Source organism: Miniopterus schreibersii (assembly GCF_964146895.1).
Source record: "Miniopterus schreibersii genome assembly, chromosome: 2".
In the NCBI taxonomy this organism is placed as follows: domain Eukaryota; kingdom Metazoa; phylum Chordata; class Mammalia; order Chiroptera; family Miniopteridae; genus Miniopterus; species Miniopterus schreibersii.
The window spans coordinates 33,288,750-33,308,024 of record NC_138102.1 but is presented as its reverse complement, the minus strand read 5'-3'; the positions used below and the strand labels follow the sequence as shown (position 1 = coordinate 33,308,024).

The following is a 19,275-nucleotide window of genomic DNA, read 5'->3' as shown; positions in this document are numbered from 1 at the left end:
GGTTTCCCCTACTCCTGGACGTTGGCCCTTCCCCTAGCCGAGCACTAGAGGAGTGCTGCGGCCCGGGACATCGGAACCCTTGGCTTGGAGGCCGGCCCTCTCCCGAAAATTCCACGTGCGAACCCCTTTAAGGCCCAGGTTCCAGAACCGAATCCTCCAGCTAAGTCACAAACCCCGCCTCCTTCTGTGCGGCCGGGGCGACACTCGGCACCGCTCCAGAGAGCGCGCCGTTAGCTTACGTACGAGCTCGTGATTGGCCGCCTCACCCTGGCGGGCCGGGATTGGCGGCCGGCTGGCCCCGCCCCCGCCCCGCCCCCGCCGAGGCCCGCTGCCGCCCGGGTGTCCCCGCGCCGCTCGTCCACGCGCAGTCTGGCAGTTTGCCTCTTCCTCGTCCTCTAGCCTGCGCCCATGGCCGCCGCCGCCACCGAGGAGCCCTTCCCCTTCCACGGCCTCCTGCCCAAGAAAGAGACCGGGGCCGCCTCCTTCCTCTGTCGCTACCCGGAGTATGACGGGCGGGGTGTGCTCATCGCCGTCCTGGACACGGGGGTTGACCCCGGGGCTCCGGGCATGCAGGTGCGGTAGCCACCGAGGGCCCAGGCGTGGGGGCCCGGGGGCGCGGCCGGCCGGCGGGCAGGGGGCACGGAGGGGCGCAGCCTCCTCGGAGCCCGGAGGCCGAGCGGGAGCCGGGCATTGGAGGGAGGCAGAGGGCAGGGGGAGCGCGGCCGGGCGGGGGCCAGGGGCCCGGAGCCCGGGCGCCCCGGCTGGTCAGTGATCCCTGCCCAGACAAAAGCGGCGTGCCCGGCGTGGCTGGGGGGTGCCTGGGTCCGCCTTTCACCCCGGAGGCCCCTTCCTGCCCAGGTGCTGCCAGGCCCGGGCCCGCGGGCTCTTCCCATCACACTGCCTCTCTCCGCAGAGCCCTCGTGCCCCGGGCACCGGCTAGTGCCTATTTTCAAACGAGGATTTTACATTTTTATTATATGTTGGGTGGTGTGGAGGAAGAAGAAAAGGGGCAAATGACCTATCAGAACTCATTTTTATGGCCGAGTTTGGGAGACTGGTTTCGGGAAGAATTGTTTATCTTAAACTTGAAAGCCGGGCTTCATGAAGATAACTCGGTCAACTTCCGGAATTGTTTCCTCTGGTAGTTTTATGTATCTATTTTTAAACCGACTTCTGCAATGTACCGGTTTAGAGTCTTTGAGACGAATGGCTTACTCAGTCTTTATTTGACATAAGAACCTAATTTAGTTTGGTTTTGGCGAACCTCAGACTTTATTAAAATGTACTTTTGTATATTTTTAGCCTCCAAATGTAAGACAACATATTTTAATTACAATTTAAAAAATTACTTAGTTTTGCCTTGGGCACCTTTTAATCACTAAATCAAGGTACCATAGTGAAAGGTAATTTAAAAGGATGTGTCTCTGGAATAAACGTATTCTGTTTAAAGTCTTCAAAGTTTGATTTCTGTAAATTTAGCCTTAGCCTGTTACTGAAATCCAGTAATAAACGGAATTCCACTGATCTTGTTCAAGATCCATCTCCCAAACATCTAACCTGGCTAATCCTACTGTGTGCTGATCTCTCCTTTTTTTCAGTCCTTGTGTTGAATCTCTAGATCACTTTGGGTAGTATGGACATTTTAATCATGTTAATTATTCTAATCCATGAGCACAGTATATGCTTCCACTATCTGTATCTTCCTCTGTTTCTTTTTTTAAAGTACTATAGTTTTCTGAGTACAGGTCCTTTATCTCCTTGGTTAAGTTTATTCCTAGGTATTTTATTTTTGTTGTTGTAGTGATAAATGGGATTGTTTCTTTAGTTTCTCTTTCTGAGAGTTCATTGTTGCTGATAAAAATGCCATTGATTTCTAGATGTTAATTTTGTATCCTGCTACTTTGCCTAATTCATTTATTAAATCTAGCAGTTTTTTGGTGGAGTCTTTAGGACTTTCTATGTACAATATCATGTCATCTGCGAATAATGACAGTTTTACTTCCGCCTTTCCAATTTGGATGCCTTTTATGTTTTCCTTCTTTTCTGATTTCTGTGGCTATGACTTCCAACACTATGTTGAATAAGAGTGAGAGTGGACATCCCTGTCTTGTTCCTGATCTTAAGGGAAACACTTAGTTTTTCCCCTTTGAGTATGTTGTTGGCTGTAGGTTTGTCATATATGGCCTTTATTATGTTGAGGTATGATCCCTCTATTCCCACTTTGCAAGAGTCTTTATATTAAATGGGTGCTGGATTTTGTCGAATGGCTTTTCTATGTCTGTTGATACGATCATGTGATTTTTGTCCTTCATTTTGTTTATGTGATGTATCACATGTATTAATTTGTGAATATTGTACCAGCCTTGCATCCCTGGAATAAATCCCACTTGGTCATGGGGTCTGATTTTTTTAATATATTGCTGGATTCAATTTGCTAATATTTTGTTGAGGATTTTAGCATCTATGTTCATCAAGGATATTGGCCTGTAATTTTCTTTGTGGTGTCTTTACCTGGTTTTGTAATTAGGATAATGCTGCCTCCAAAAGTGAGCTTGGAAGTCTTCCCTCCTCTTGAATTTTTTTAAATTGTTTGAGGATGATAGTTGTTAGTTCTTTGAATGTTTGGTAAAACTAACCTGTGAAGCCATCTGGTCCAGGACTTTTGTTTGCTGGGAGTTTTTTGAGTCCTGCTTCCATTTCATTAGTTGTTGTTATCAGCCTATTCAGGTTTTCTGATTGATTCTTCCTGGTTGAATTTTGGAAGATTGTATGTTTCTAGGAATTTGTTCATTTAACCAAGGTTGTCTAATTTGTTGGCATATAGTTGTTTATGGTATATTCTTACAATCCTTTATATTTATGTGATGTCAGTTGTTTCTTCTCCTCTTTCTGATTTTATTTATTTGGGTCCTCTTTCTTTTTTCTTTTTTTAATTTTTTGTTTAAAATATTACAAATGTCCCTTTTTCTCCCCAGTGACCCATTCCACCCCATCCCATCCCCCTCCCCAGTCCCTCTCCCCACCATTGTCCATGTCCTTGGGTTGTGCATATATGCATATAAATTCTTTGGTTACTCTCTCCCCCTCTCCCCACCTGCCCTCCTCCATCCCTCTGACATTCTTCAGTCTCATCTATGCTTCCACGTCATTGAATCTATTCTGTTCATCAGTTTAAGTTCTTTAGATTCCACATATAAGCGAGATCATGTGATGCTTATCTTTCTCTGCCAGACTTATTTCACTTAGCATAATTTTCTCCAGGTCCATTCATACTGTCCCAAAGGGTACACGATCTTTCTTCTTTACAGCTGCGTAGTATTCCATGGTGTATATGTCCCACAGCTTTTTTATCCACTCATCTACTGATGGGCACTTGGGCTGTTTCCAGATCTTAGCTATTGTAAATTGTGCTGCTATGAACATAGGGGTACATATATTCTTTCTGATTAGTGTTTCAGGATTCTTAGGATATATTCCTAGAAGTGGCATCACTGGGTCAAAAGGCAGTTCCATTTCTGATTTTTTGAGGAACCTCCATACAGTTTTTCCATAGTGATTGCACCAGTCTGCATTCCCACCAGCAGTGCACCAGGGTCCCCTTTCTCCACACCCTTGCCAGCACAAGCCATTTGTTGATTTGTTGATGGTGGCCGTTCTGACAGGTGTGAAGTGATACCTCATTGTGGCTTTAATTTGCATCTCTCTGATGATTAGCGATGTTGAGCATTTTCTCATATGTCTCTTGACCATCTGTATGTCCTCTTTGGAGAAGTGTCTATTCAGGTCCTTTGCCCATTTCTTAATTGGGTTGTTTGCCTTCCTCTTGCTGAGTAGTTCTCTTTGTTTCTTGATGAGCCTGGCAAAAGGTTCATCAGTCTCTTTTATCTTTTCAAAGAATCAGACTCTTGGTTTCATGGATCTTTTGTATTGTTTCTTTAGTCTCTATCTCATTTATTTCTGCTCTGATCTTTATTTACTTCCTTCTACTTACTCTGGGCTTTTCTTGTTCTCTTTCTAATTCTTACAGTTGTAGGGTTAGATTTTTTATTTGAGCTTTTTCTTGTTTCTTGAGGTAGGCTTATAATGCTATGAACTTCCCTCTCAAAACTGCTTTTACTGTTTCCCATAGATTTTGGGTTGTTGTGTATTCATTTCCATTTGTTTCCAGGCAGTTTCTGATTTCTTCCTTGATCTCCTTGGTAACCCATTTATTTTATTATTATTTTTAAAAAATTATTTATTTATTTTTTAAAATTATTTTTATTGACTTTAGAGAGAGGACAGGAGAGAGAGAGAGATAGGAACATCAATGATGAGTCATTGATCGAGCCTGCAACCTGGATCGCCGGGATCCTAGGTAGATGCTCAACCGCTGAGCCACGCCCGGCTGGGCCCATTTATTGTTTAATAACATGCTATTTAGCCTCAATGTGTTGGAATGTGTTTGAGTTTTTTTATTGTAGTTGATTTCTAGTTTCATGCTATTGTGATTCGAGAAGATGCTAGATGTGATTTCAGTCTTTTTAAATTTGTTAATAGTTTTGTGTCCTAACACGTGGTCTGTCTTTGAGAATATTCCATGTGCACTTGAGAAGAATGTATATTCTGCAGCTTTGGGAGGAAATGTTCTGTAAGTATCAATTAAATTAATTTGATCTAGTGTATCCTTTAAGGCCACTGTTTCCTTGTTGATTTTTTTGTCTGGAAGATCTGTCCAGTGATATCAGTGGAGTATTAAAGTCCCCTACTATCACTGGATTGCTATCAATCTGTCCCTTAAAGTCCTCCAATAGATTTAAAAAATATATATACTTAGGTACTCCTATATTGGGTGCATATATGTTTACAAGGGTTATATTTTCTTTTTGGATTGATCCCTTTAATACTACGCAGTGACCTTTTTTGTCTCTTGGTATGGCCTTTGTTTTGAAGTCTATTTTGTCAGATATGAGTATTGCTACCCCAGCTTTTTTTTTCCATTTTCATTTGCATGCAATATTTTCCATTCTTTCATTTTCAGTCTATGTGAATCTTGCTCTGAAGTGGGTCTCTTATAGACAGCATCTATATTGGTTATATTTTCTTATCCATTCAGCTACCCTATGTCTTTTGATTGAAGCATTTAATCCATTTACATTTAAGATCAGTACTTATTTATTGCCATTTTTCCCTTTATACCTGTGTTCCTCACTCTTTCAATTTCTTTTTCTTAAAGCAGTCCTTTTAACATTTCTAGCAATGCTGGTTTGGTGGTAATATACTCCTTTAGCGTCTTTTTGTCTGGTATGCTCCTTATTTCACCTTCAATTTTTAAATGATAGCCTTGCTGGATAGAGTAGTGTTGGGTTCAGGTTCTTGGCTTTTCATTATTTTGAATACTTCATGCCTGAAATGTTCCTGATGAGAATTCAGTTGGCAGTCTAATGGGAACTCCCTTGTAGGTAATTTTCTGTCTCTCTCGCTGTTATAATATTCCTTCTTTGTCTTTAACGTTTGTCATTTTAATTAGGATATGTTTTTACATGAGTGTCTTTGTGTTCATCTTGATTGGATTCTGTGTTTTCTGAACTTGTGTGACTTTTTCCTTCACCAGGATAGGGAAGTTTTCTGTCATTATTTCTTTAAACTGTTTCTCTATTCCTTGTTCACTTTCTTCTCCTTCTGTCACCCTTATGATGTGGTTATGACATTACATGTCCCCGAGTTCCCTTAAACTACCCTCCTGCTTTTTAATTATTTTTTCTTGTTCTTGCTCTAATTGGATGTTTTTTTCTACCTTGTCTTGAATTCCCTGATTCTATCCTCTGCTTCATTCAATCTACTTTTAATTTCTTCCTGTGTTTTTGTTTTTTTTTAAAATATATCTTTATTGATTTCAGAGAGAGAGAGAGAGAGATAGAAACATCAATGATGAGTGAGTCATTGATCGGCTGCAGCCCACAACCCGGGCATGCGCCCTGACCGAGAATCAAACCCTGATCGCCTGGATCCTAGGTCGACGCTTAACCGCTGAGCCACACCCGGCCGGGCCTTCCTGTGTATTCTTGATGTCAAATATGGTATTCTTTGTTTCCGACGGGTTCTTGTTAGTGCTTTCTATTCCTTTTTCATGCTGTTGTAGTTCTCACTATTAAGTTTCTTGAGCATCCTTATAACCATTACTTTGAACTCTATATCTGATCAGTTGTTTGCCTCCATTTTACTTATCTCTTTTCCTGGAGATCATTCCTTTTCTTTCATTTGGGGTTGTCTCCCCATTTTAGCTCTCTCATTGTGTTTGTTTATGTATTAGGTAGAGCTGCTATGCCTCCCAGTCTTCATGGGGTGGCTTTATGTAGTAAGTGTCATGTGGGACCCAGTGGTGCAGTCTCCTTCATCTTCTGAGTTGGATGCTGTATGAATGTCCCTTGTGTGGATTATGTGTGTGTTCTCTCCTGTTGTAATTGGGTCTTGATTGCTATTGGCCTCATGCTGGCTCACTGAGGCACAACTCCAATCACGTCATGCAGTTGTACAGGTGCTGTTTTCCACATCCTGACTGTGAATCTGGCCCTGGCCTGGCTTCAGGCCCTGGTGAGAGTCAGCTGCTTGTCCTGAACTTGGAGAGGGTCACAGGAGAGGGCAACAGGGAGCTTAACTACAGGGCTTTAAGGACAATGCTGTTGGTATTGGGGTGGTAGGCAGGTTACTCATAGAAACGGACACTAAACTTTTATCTAAAAGAGAGTGAATTCTCCAGGTGGAAAGGGAGTCCCAAGGCCTTGTGCTCTTGACACACTTCACATTATTTTATGTTCTGATTTCTTTCTTGAGGGTAGGGTTCTTCTTTTTTCAGTCCTCTTTGTGTCTGCACATGATTCCTACTGTAAACACAGTACATATATGCTGAGTGCTAGATTCCCTAGGCTGGTAAGATCTCAGAAATGATTTTTCACACAAAAGCAACATGAAAATACAGTACTACTGTTGCCTGTTGCAGTCAGCATGGCCCAAATGAAAGTTTGTGGGCTGGCAAGAAATCAGACCTTACGGAAATCAGTCTTAATGCTGAGTCATTATTTTCAGATCATTCAGTAGTTAAATATGAATTGAATACCTAAGAGGCATTGCTAGGTTTGGTAAATAAAATAGACATAGTCCTAGCCCTATGGAGCTTATCTTCGTATGGTGAAAATAGTGAGGGTGTCACCTAATTGTATAATTACATATTGAGTTAAGTTCTGTGAAGGAAACAAGGTACAGTGAGAAAGAGTAATCAGGTTTAGGATGGCAGCCACTTATAGCAAGTTACAGGGAGACCTTTCTGAAGCGGTGATATTTTAGTGGAAAACTAAGATAAGATTGAAATTCCTGTGGAAAGACTGAAAGGACAGAGAATTCTAGGCAGAAGGACCCTGTGCAAATAGTTGTGAGGCAGGATAAAGTTTGGAACATTCCAGGAATTGAAAGGAGGCCAGTGTGTTGAGCGTCATGAGTAATGGAGTGGCAGGGGTCAGATCTGGCAAAGACTTTTTATATTGAGTACTCAGTAAATCCATAGCAGGGTGTTAAGTGGAATATTGGCATAATATAGTTTGTTTTGTTATTGGTTTTTGTGGGAACTAAGAATGGACACTGGGAGATGCTGGCATTATAGCATGAAGGCAAGAGAGGATGGTTGATGGAGGGTACTGGTAGTGAAAATCAAGAGAAGATGGATTTGAATTATATTTTAGAAGTAGAATTAAGAGGACTTCCTGACAGATTTGATGTGGGGATAAACTAGCATCAGAGAAGTACTGACTTGAGCAACTGTCTATGTATGTTGATTTCCTGCAATGGTAAAGCCTCGTGAGAAACAAGTTTCAGTGTTAAGTTTGAGTGCTTGTTATGGCATCTAATGATGAAATATTATTAAACATTTTTCCCCTGAAGTTTTGTACTTGTTCAGCTCCAAGCTCACCTTCTTCAGATCTTAAGTATTACCTCTTGAGTGAGACCTTTTTTTGACCATCTTGATTAAAATCAAAAGCCTCATACCTCCTGTCTCCTTACCCTATTTAATTTTTCTCCATAGTAATTATTACCATCTGACACGTTATATTTTTTACTTATTTTCTTATTGACTATAATGTAAGATCTGTAAGGTCAGGGATTTTTGTGTATTGATCATTACTATATTCCCATCACCTAAAACAGATTATGGATTATAGTAAATGATCAGTATATATTTATTAAATGAATATATAAAGCCACTTGAAGGATACCATGGTGTTTTCCATGAGTAAATTTTCTTTTTAGGATTGTCAGGCTTTTGGCTTAAAACAATTCAGTTCTCTTTATAACAAATGCAGGTTTTATAGGATGTTACATGTATGTGTACATATGCACATACAGGGATTGGCATTGCTTTCTTTTAAGGATAAAAAATTAAGTCTATAACTCATATTTTAATTCTCTTTAATTTTTAGGTTACATCTGACGGAAAACCAAAAATTGTTGATATCATTGACACAACAGGAAGTGGTGATGTGAATACTTGTACGGTAGTAGAGCCAAAAGATGGTGAAATTATTGGCCTTTCGGGAAGAGTGCTTAAGGTTGGAGCTTTTATCTTTTCATTGAATTTTTTCCTTTTTCTCTTTCTTTTTTTGTATTGTCACCTCAAACTATCTAATTTTTAGCTTACATTTAATAGTATGGTGAGTATTAGCTGTTGCTGTATAACAAATTAAAACTTCATGGTTTAAAACAACAAACATTTGTTATCTCACAGTTTCTGTGAGTCAGGAATCTGGGTGTGACTTAGCTGGGTGCCTCTCATTCAGGATCTCTTCTGAGCTTGCTGTTGGCCAGGGCTGTGGTTTCATCTGAAGGCTCAACTTGGTTGGGGGAGGGGCATCTATTTCCAAGCTCACTCAAGTGGTTATTGGCAGATTTTAGTTCCTTGCTGCTAGCACCTCTCCACAGGGCTGCTTAACAACATGCAGTTGTCTTCACCCTGGGAAAGGAATCCAAGAGAGAGTTCCCAAGATAGAGGCCATGCTCTTTTTATAAATTAATCTTGGAAGTGACATCCTATCACTTTACCATGTTCTTTTAATTAGAAGTGAGTCATTAAATTTAGCACACACTTTAGGCGAGGACATTTTACAAAGGCATGAATACCAGGAGGTGGGAGTTGTTAGGGGTTATCTTAGAGGAAGTCATTGTTTTGTTGTTTGATAGCAGGCTTAGAATTGTGTGTGTGTCCCCCCCCCCCCAATGTGGTTGCCAAATGCTAAAACTTTTAAGTTTTGAATAGAAAAGTGGGAAAAGTGACCAGATAGATGATAGTTTGCCTTCGTCTTTTCCTGTCCCTTCTGGGAACTTGAACATGAAATATTTAGGCTTTAATAATTATAGACTTAAGACATTAGCTTTGTCTTATTCCTTGTACTTGGTAGAAAGACTGGAGTAAGCTAACATGAAAAATAATTAGAAAACAAACATAGGCCAGTTCATGAGATATTAGCTAATGGGTTTGTTAGGTGGCAAGAATTTGATTGTGATTCAGTACTCATCTTTTAAACCAATAAGCAGAATTCGTTTGGGAAACAAATTTGTGGTTATTTGTGTAAAGAGCTGTATTTAACTCTTTCCTTCTTTTACTGTCTGTTTGAGTTATGTTTAGGCATTATCTCCTGGCAGGGATTGTGACAGTGAATTAGTTTTCTGTGCTACCTAACAAAGTAACAAAAACTTAGCAGCTTAAAGTCAAAACATTCCTGCATTTATCTTACTGTTTCTGTAGATCAGAAGTCCAGACATGGCTCTTGGCAGCTTTCTGCTTAAGGTCTGACAAGACTACAGTCAGGTGTTGTGGGACTGTGGTCTCATCTGAGGCTCCTCTTCTAAGTTCACATGATTGTTAGCACAATTTATTTTGTCCTGGCAGCTTGCTTATTGAAGGTCAGCAGAAGAAGCTCTCTGACCTCAGGAATGGCCTCAGTCTCTCTTTTAAAGAGCTTATTAGGTCACCTTATTAGGTCACATCCACAAGGCTAATCTCCCTTTTGATTAACACAGTCACCTGATTAGGGACTGAAATTGTTCCTGCAGTATCCTTCACCTTTGCCATATTACTTACCATAACATAATCACAGGAGTGATATTCACAGATCCTGCCTTCACTAAACGGAGAAGAGAGGACTATACTACGGCATGGGTCATCTTAGTATCTGCCTATCATCACAGACGGACAGTAGGAATTAATATTTAGTTTCCCTTTTCATGTGTTATGGACTGAATGTTTGTGTGCCCCCCAAATTCATATGTTGAAGCCCTAATACCCAATCTGAGGATGTTTGGATGCAAAAAGACCTCTTTAACAGGATTTTACCACATGGAACATTAACACTAAGGATGACACTTGGCTTATTAAGAAAATGTTCAATTTGTTAGGCATCTTTAAAAGACTCAGGGAAAAGAGGTGTAATGAGTAATGAAAGAGATTCTGTTTCTCCTGTGACAATCATTCTTATTATGTTGTAGTGACCATGTAATTAAAGCCATTTTAAACATATCAGCTTAAAGGGTCAAAATATAAAGTTTTGGTTCTTAAAGTGACTGAAAACATCCTCATTTGTAAAGAATGCTAAATAGATAAAATGACATTTTCCATAATTACCTCATAGAGAAAAGTTAGCTTTATTCTAACTTGGTTAAGGTTAGCTAGAACCATGATTCAATTTGATGTTTTTGTTTGTTTAATTTTTGTAGCTAGTATTCTATGAGGAAAATATATAGTAGTGATTTGAAAAGAAAAGTATTTGGTTGCTAATGGTTGCCTAGCATTTGGTTGCCTAGGTATTTGGTTGCCTAGTGGCTCAGTTAGTTGGAGCTTTGTCCCTTATACCAAAAGGTCGTGGGTTCAATTCCTGGTCAGGGCACCTACCTAGGTTGTGGGTTCAGTCCCAGTCGGGGCATGTACCGGAGGCACTGATCAGTGTTTCTCTCTCTCTTCACCCCTTCCTTTCTCTAAAAATCAGTAAACATATCTTTTGATGAGGATTAAAAAAAAGAAACTTAAAAAAAAAAGTATCCGATTGCATGGTCCCTGTAGATTTTTATCTTATATATAATTAAATTATGTTTATCAGATTATTTTTCTTGTATTACGTATGTTTTATTTTCTTAATTAAATTTTCTTAACCCTCATCCAAGGATGTGTTTACTGATTTTAGAGAGAGAGAGTCTGATGTCTGAGAGAAACATTGGTTAGTAGCCTCCCCTGTGCACCCCACTGGGGATCAAACCCGCTACCTAATTCTGTGCCTTGACCAGGAATCAAACCTGCAGCCTTTCAGTGCACAGGATGAAGCTCCAACTAACTGAGCCACACTGGCTAGGGCTATATTACATATATTTTAAGTAATTGTGATAAAATATGTCTTATCAGCTGTTTATTTCGCAGTTCTCTTAATTAGTTATTCCATTAAATCCTTTGAGAGTTCACGGCTTTTTGTAATCTCTTAGTAAAAGAAGTTGCCACTAATCTAGGGTTAGTAAGCCACCTGTGTAGTGGCATGCCTGTGATGAAATATTCTTTGAATTTGCCAACCAGTGACTACTCAACTTTTGTTGTTGCACCACTTTATTACTTTATTTATTTATTATGTCATGTGCTATTGCAAGAACATTAGAGTTTAGAATCCCTACTGTCTAAAGTTTTGAATGAAAAGCACTAGTTTGTATACCAACATAGTTGAAATTCCCCATACTCTAGATATCCAGTTCATTCAGAAAGGATTACTGATATTCAGGCTTTTTAAAAGTCAGTAGATCTTTGAACTTCTGTGAATGATTGTTTTCCTCTATTTTGTGAGAAAATTTCATCCCAGAGTTTCCTACCTGGGGATAATTTGATGAGGGACATGAGGGTGATTTGGTTAAAGATGTTGCACAGATGAGACTTGATGAGTGAACCAACTGTGTGGTTGAGAGTTGGACCTCAAAACTTATGTACATTCAAAGCTGTTTTTAATGATCATCGGTCATATGATTACAAAGATTCTGAATCCTCTGCATTTTCCTTATTGACATTTCAAGATGGTTGGTGCTCAGTGCATTTTGTTATTAATGAGAATCATAAGGTAGGGTTTATTTCCTTTTTCACATGAGGAGCTAGAAGCTGTGGGTCCCATGTAGTTAATAGTAGAGTTTGAATTCATATCCAGGTTATCTGACTTTAAATCACATACCTTTTACACTGAATTTTTGGTCTCCATGATAGAACCAAACTACAGTTTTCTTTTCCACCTTCCTGTTGTTTGGGCAAGCAATTTAATTTCTTTTTGCTTCTTTGCTTTTTCCATTTGTAAACTGGGCATACTGTTTGCATCATTTTGTTAATTAAAAGCTTTAAGTGTTATTTTTAGATACTCTGAGATAGTTGAAAAGTATTATAAAATTTCATATATAATTTAAATGATTTTATAGAACTTTTTTCTTATGAACTCAAAAAGCTCTTATTTAGCTTCTAGACATTATCCCTGTTGTATCTTAGAGCCCAGTGAAGCTCTTCTTATTAACAAGAAATCTAAGAGTAAGAGGTTCTGTAAATTGCCTCCCCTCCCAATTAGTTGATGGGCAATAGGGTAGTGAAGGAAGAAGTGAGGTGTCATTGATGCATGAGAACTAAAGATCTTAGTGGTTTAATAAGGTTTTGTATGTTGAAAGCACTTTATGAACTATGAAGCATTGTGTAAATGAAAGGTATTCTAGTTGAATCATCTTATTTATGGTTGAGATAAAAGGAACCAGAGAGATATTAAGTGGCACCTTAAAATATTAAAAATAGTGCTCTAATACATGAGTCTGATCATCCAAGTTGAGTCAGTAGGATAGAAGTGAAATACCTTTTCCTCCAGTAGTAAGTCATTGGAATTGGGAAGCATTTAGTGAATCAATAATTTACTTTTTTTCCTATAGATTCCTGCGAGCTGGACAAATCCCTCAGGCACATATCATATTGGCATAAAAAATGGATACGACTTCTATCCGAAGGCTCTCAAGGAAAGGATACAGGTGATGTTCAATCTAGTATCACTGACTTATCTTCTTTCTCAAATTTTATTCCTACTGAAAAAAATTATAAAATCTCACTAATTCTTAATTATTTTGGGTGATGGGAGTCTTTCAAGCAATGACTACTTAAAAGATTCTGTTCAATGGACTGTTACCTATTTAAAGTCATGGTTCTCAGTCTTGAATATATGCATAAGCTTAGGGAATCTGATTACAGTGAAATTATATTCAAATCTTTGGGTGTTTATGTTTTCCTGAGAAATGGCATGTAGCTTTTTTCATCGGATTTTTGAAGGACTTTTTTTTTTAACCTCAAAACTGCTAGCGATAGTTGATTTAAAGTCCAGACTTTATAGCTTTTATGATAATTTGTCCCATTTTTCTATAGTTTAACTAGCCTTGACCCCAGTTCTCACTCAGTATTAAGGAAAGGGTTACTCAAACCCAAAGCAGCTGAAGTATGGGAAGCACAAATCTTCATTAGAGAAGTAGAGCTGTAAATTGAGGGACAAGGAGCCTGCCTTAAAGCAGCACTATTCAATAGACCTTTCAGAGATGATGAAAATGTTCAAAACGTTCAATATCTGTCCATTAAGCTAGTTACTAGCCACAGGTAGCTACTGCAAACTTGAAATGTGACTAGTATGACTAAGGACTTGAAATTTTAATTGATGTAATATTTTAGAATTTTGGTTTAAATGGCAACATGTGACTAGTGGCTCCTGTATTTGACAGTGCCATTTTAGAAGGTTGCTGTGACACTAGTTGCTGATGTAGACAGATTCAGGGCTTCAACTGTAAAATGAGATGTAAACCTTGGAAATGAACCTAAGGGGTAAGACCTGTGGGTCCTTTTATCTAATCATAATATTATTTTCTGCTTTTCTAGGGGTCTGTTAACCATAAGAAATTATATTACATATATAATATTCATTACTTTTTAGATCACAATCATTATTACAAGAAAATAATGTACATGAGTTTTATTGGGTACTATTTTAAAATTTCAGGCTGAAATACACACATGTAGCACAGTATTTTTATGCACTATTTAAATTTAATCATCTGTGCTGATAAGGTACAAATTAACATGGAAATATAGAGTGATAAAGTTAAAGCTGACTCTCTCCCCAACCTTAACTCAGTCAAGTTAATTATTTTACTGGAAAGGATTTTTCCATTGGGAGGCACTCTGGGTTAAAGACAGTGGAGATGAAGGTCAGACCAATTTCAGTAAAAAAGAGACCTATCAAGTCAAAGAGGATCAGAAAAAAATAGAGAGGGGAGAAATTGAGGAAGCCTGCATGTCCATCATAATGTACCTGCAGTCTTATTTGTGTCCTCTGCTTGCACTTAATTGGAGACATTTCTCAGTTCTGTAAGGTCCCAGAATACAGTATTTTTTTTTTTTTTTTTTTTTTACTTTAAATGACTGGGAATTCAGGTGTCCAACATAGTGTAACATTTACTCTTCCAAGGATTTAAATTGGGACATACGATGTATAAAAATACATTTGGGTGTGTCTTGGTAAACTTGTTCATTTTTTAATAATTCATTGCTTTATCAATTTGATTATAAATGATTTGTTTTAGCCTCTGTATGAGAATCATGTAGCATCATAGCTTATAACAACTAGGTCCACATATGAATGACTGTCTAGGTTTACCTGAATATTTGTCAACCTCATTGTGAGGTAATTTTTCTGTCTTTGCAGAAAGAACGGAAGGAAAAAATTTGGGACCCTGTTCACAGAGTGGCTCTGGCAGAAGCTTGTAGAAAACAGGAAGAATTTGATGTTGCCAACAATTGCCCTTCTCAAGTTGGTGCTCGTCATTTTTATTTAAGCATTACCATAGGATCATGTGCCATAGAGTTCTTAGAGAATTATTAATAGATTGTTTTTCCCCCCACAAGTTTTGAGTTTAGTTTTACTCATTTTTCCTTTATTATCTGAAATCAATTCACACATGTATTAATTTTTTAAAACTTACTATTGAACATACAGTAACATGTAAAAGTTAAATCATAAGTGTGTAGTCACGAATTATCACGAAGTGAACACTCTCATTTTAGCATCATCATCTCATGCCTCTTCCTAGCTCTTGCTCTCTGTTCCTCCCTAAAGGTGACCACCATCCTAACTTCTAAAACTATTGAATGATTTTGCCTATTTTGAATTTTGTAAAATGGAATTATGCAGTGTGTGTTCTTTTACGTGTGGCTGCTCTAACTCAGTGTTTGTGAGAGTCATCCATAGCTGGAGTATTGAAAGTTTGTTCATTTTCCATGCTATTTGATGGATGCACCACAATTTATATATATCCATTTTGCCCTTTGATAGTTTCAATTTTTGGCTATTATGTAAAATACTATTTTGAACATTGTTGTGCATGTTTTTTGTGGGAGGGGGGATCATAATGGTCACACCAATTCACATTCCCACAAGAAATTATGAGAGTTCCAATTGTTCTGTATCCTTAAATAGCTAGTAATTTTTTTGAATCAATTTATAAAATAAAAATAATGTCTTGATTTATTATTTAGAAAAGATTTGCTAGTTGTAGAAACTTTTGGACAACACAGGTGTATAAAGTAGCAAGTGAAAGCCTTCAAAATGCCACCCTCCGGGGATGGTAACAACTCCGTTTATCCTTCTGAATTTTTCTTTTAATGCATTATGTACCTTTTCTTAATCAAAAATGGAATTGTGTTAGTGATTCTCAACCCTGGCTACATATTAGAATCATATGAAGAGCTTTAAAATTGCCAGTGCTAGTGCCCTAGAGAGGAATTAAAACCTTGCAGGGAGACAAACTTTTTAAAAATTTATTTCACATATATTAGAGAACTCAGCATTTATTAAAACATACAGCAAATCAACTTATTACAAGTAAGACAACACTATAAGTAATAGAGTCTCCATATCCTGAATCTAAGAAAATGTTGTAGTTTCTTCATCTCCTCTTCGTTCTCTAGATATATCTAAGAATGGTGCTAATTACTCAGGGAGGGAGGTAAACATTTTTAAAAGCTCCCCATGAGCTTTAATTAATGTGCAGCTAGGGTTGAGGACCACTGGCCTCTGTAGATCTATATACACATTTAATTTATATTTACTTACTCTCTATATAGCATCCTTTTCTTAATAGCTGTATAATTTTCTATTACATCACTGTTTCTCCTAATTCAGCCTCTTTTTTTTTTTTTAATATATTTTTAGTGATTTCAGAGAGAGGAAGGGAAAGGGAGAGAGAGAGAGAGAGAGAGAGAAAGAGAAACATCAATGATGAGTCATTAATAGGCTGCTTCCTGGGGATCAAGCCCACAACCTGGGCATGTGCCCTGACCGAGATTGAACCACGATCTCCTAGATCCTAGGTCGATGCTCAACCTTTCAGCCTCGCCCAGCCGAGCTAATTCAGCCTCTTATTAGACACATTAAATGTAGTATTTCAAGCACTACTTATATATGGCTAACTTTATAAAAGGAAACTGGATTTAACTTTCCATTTATTTTATTGTAAACCAAACATGTCTATATAATTGTCCTTTTCCTTTAAGGAGGAGTAAATGTTCCATGTTGAATAATTAAAATGTTGAATTATTAAAAGCAAAGCATAGCTTAAGATTTTTGGAACGCGTAGAAATTAAATTTTTATTCACTAGGACCATTCAGGTAAATGTAGAGCAGTTTAATGTAGCATGTTGTTAAAAAATACTTAGGTTGAAGCATATGAAATTCTCATTTTTGTATGTAGATCAAAATGGTTAAATAGCAGCTTATATGTACATGGTGATGTATTTAGTATGTATTTAACTTAGCATATTCTAAAAGAGAGAAGGCAGTTCGTGGTTTCTATTATTTATTTGGGTTCTTAAGAAACAGATTTTAAATGGAAATGGTACCGATATAAAAATCATATAAAAAACCTAAAAGTTGATAGATAACCTATTTTATAGTAATTTTAGAATTACTTTTGGAAATAAGTTACAGATTACAGATATGTGACCAACACATACTTGGCTGAATGATTTCACCGACATATAACATAATGTCTTTCTTAAAGCAGGTGGAGTGAGTGACTGAGTGAAAGAGGCATTATTTTTTAAATGTTTAATATATTAATTGATACCTGCATCATTAAATTTAACTACAAGTTGCATTTTTTCCAGGGTAAAATGACTTTACTGTTGGGTCACAGTGTGTCTTTGGTTAAAATGTTAATATAAGTTTTCAAGAGTACAAAATGTTCTAATATTAATGTATGTTCTAATTGATTAGGTAAATAAACTGATCAAGGAGGAGCTTCAGAGTCAAGTGGAATTGCTAAATTCTTTTGAGAAAAAGTATAGTGATCCTGGCCCTGTATATGACTGTTTGGTATGGCATGATGGTGAAGTCTGGAGGTAAACTTTATGTATTTTATAGCTTGTCACTGCAAAATATTTTTATTTACTCAGAAGGACATTAAACCCTCAGAACTGTCAGAAATTTGGTTTATTATGACAATATCACTAAGCAAAATGATTTGAAAGCCAAATTGGCTTTTCAGTAGTTTTGGACAAGCCTTTTGAACTTCTTAGTACTTTGGATACTAAACCTGACTCTTGTGTTTTAAAGAAGCATATTTCACTAACCAAATAGTTATCAGTAACCAGATTTTATCTGGTTAATCATTGATATATGTAGAAATGTTCTTGATTGAACCTGGGCAATTTGGAAAGTAACTGCAAGAGAATGGTGCAAAGCAAGGGAGAAACACTGAATGGAGATACCGCAATAGAGACAAGGTAGCTAAGTTGAAGTGAGGCGGCATAATATGGGCGGTATGGAACAGAACTCAGTCTCTCGGATGGAGTCCTCGCTGTGATCTTCAGCACTTTGTACCTCTCTAAGCCTGTTTCCTCATCTGTTAATTGAGAGAATACTATCTTCCTAGAGGATTTTGTAAAAATTAATTTTGGTGTTTCTAGACGCAGTATGCACTCAATAATGTTAGCTCTTGCTGCTGCTAACTAGTAATAATAGTAATATTGGTGATTTATACCAAGTTACCGATCCTGTACATTATCTGTTTCTTTCTTAGTGAATTGTACACTGCAAATGTGTTTTTTGGAGTTGGGTAGTATGACTTCTTGAAAACTATCTGCATGGAAATAGGAATGTGTTCTTAATACAGATATTTGGGCATATGTGTGTTTTAGGGTATCTGTAGTAAACCAAGGACCTTTCCTCAACACTTCTTTTTTTTGCTTTCGATATAATTATATTTCACTTTATTTTTTTTAAATCCCTAAAACTTGAAATTAAGTATAAGTTTAGTTTTTTTAGTTTGAGTCCCTGTTCATGTGCAGAGGATAGTTATCAGTAACTAGATTTTACTGATACAGAACAAGATATGATGGCTTGATTACTTTTCTCAGATTGTTTACGTTACAATGTACCCTTCATAAAGAATGGTTACCTGGCCAGGCATGGCTCAGCAGTTGAGCATCGACCTAGGATCCAGGAGATCGAGGTTCGATTCCCACTCAGGGCACATGCCTGGGTTGTGGGCTCGATCCTCAGCATGGGGAGTGCAGGAGGCAGCCAATCAATGATTCTCTCTCATCACTGACATTTCTATCTCTCTCTCTTCCTCTCCGTGAAATCAATAAAGATATATTAAAAAAAAAAAGTGGCTTTTCTCCCATGGAGGTGGGTACTAACTCATCTCTGACAATGGGTATAAATTTTTAATTGAATGAGAATCCCTTTGGGACTGAAAGTGTTAAATAAGATATTTGCATTTTTCATTCAGATGGTATTAAATATTAATGCAGTTTTTGCATGTATTCAGGTACATTGTATGGGTGTGTGTACATGTAAGTGTACACAGATTTGTGAACAATTTTTTTCTAAAAGCTATGAAGAAAGCTTTGATCACAGTGATTGTAACATAAAAACTTCAAAGGCATGGTTTAGCAAATTTTGATACATCCACCACATGTAACATGATAAAGTCATTCCTAGTGGTAAGGCTTAGGTGAATTTTAGTGTGGGAGAAGAGGCAAGGTTAACTATAAGGAAAATACTAGATACAAAGCTGAGTATCTATGGGGAAAATGTACCTCAAAAGGACTGAAAGAAATATTATTAGCAGCAGAAATTTGGTAGTGGGGCAATAGGTGGTTTCAATTACAGTGTTTTCCACACATCACTGAGAACTGCAGTCTACTTTTTCCTC

At 37.8% G+C, this 19,275-nt stretch overlaps 1 protein-coding gene across 5 annotated transcripts in view; it reads left to right on the top strand.

Moving 5' to 3' along the window:
• The first annotated feature begins 306 nt into the window (after positions 1-306).
• The window catches only part of TPP2 (tripeptidyl peptidase 2), a 68,135-nt gene continuing 49,166 nt past the window's right edge, over positions 307-19,275 (top strand). For 2 of the 5 annotated variants that reach the window (XR_013998218.1, XM_081129001.1), the window contains exons 1-5: positions 307-573; positions 8,451-8,579; positions 12,952-13,047; positions 14,763-14,867; positions 17,331-17,455. Coding sequence is in view for 3 of the 5 variants with exons in the window: in XM_081129001.1 (XP_080985127.1) it covers positions 409-573; positions 8,451-8,579; positions 12,952-13,047; positions 14,763-14,867; positions 17,331-17,455 (620 nt within the window). In the remaining 2 variants the exon portion in view is untranslated. The remainder of the gene's footprint in view (positions 574-8,450; positions 8,580-12,951; positions 13,048-14,762; positions 14,868-17,330; positions 17,456-19,275) is intronic. The other 3 variants (XR_013998219.1, XM_081129002.1, XM_081129003.1) reach the window with 2 other exon arrangements.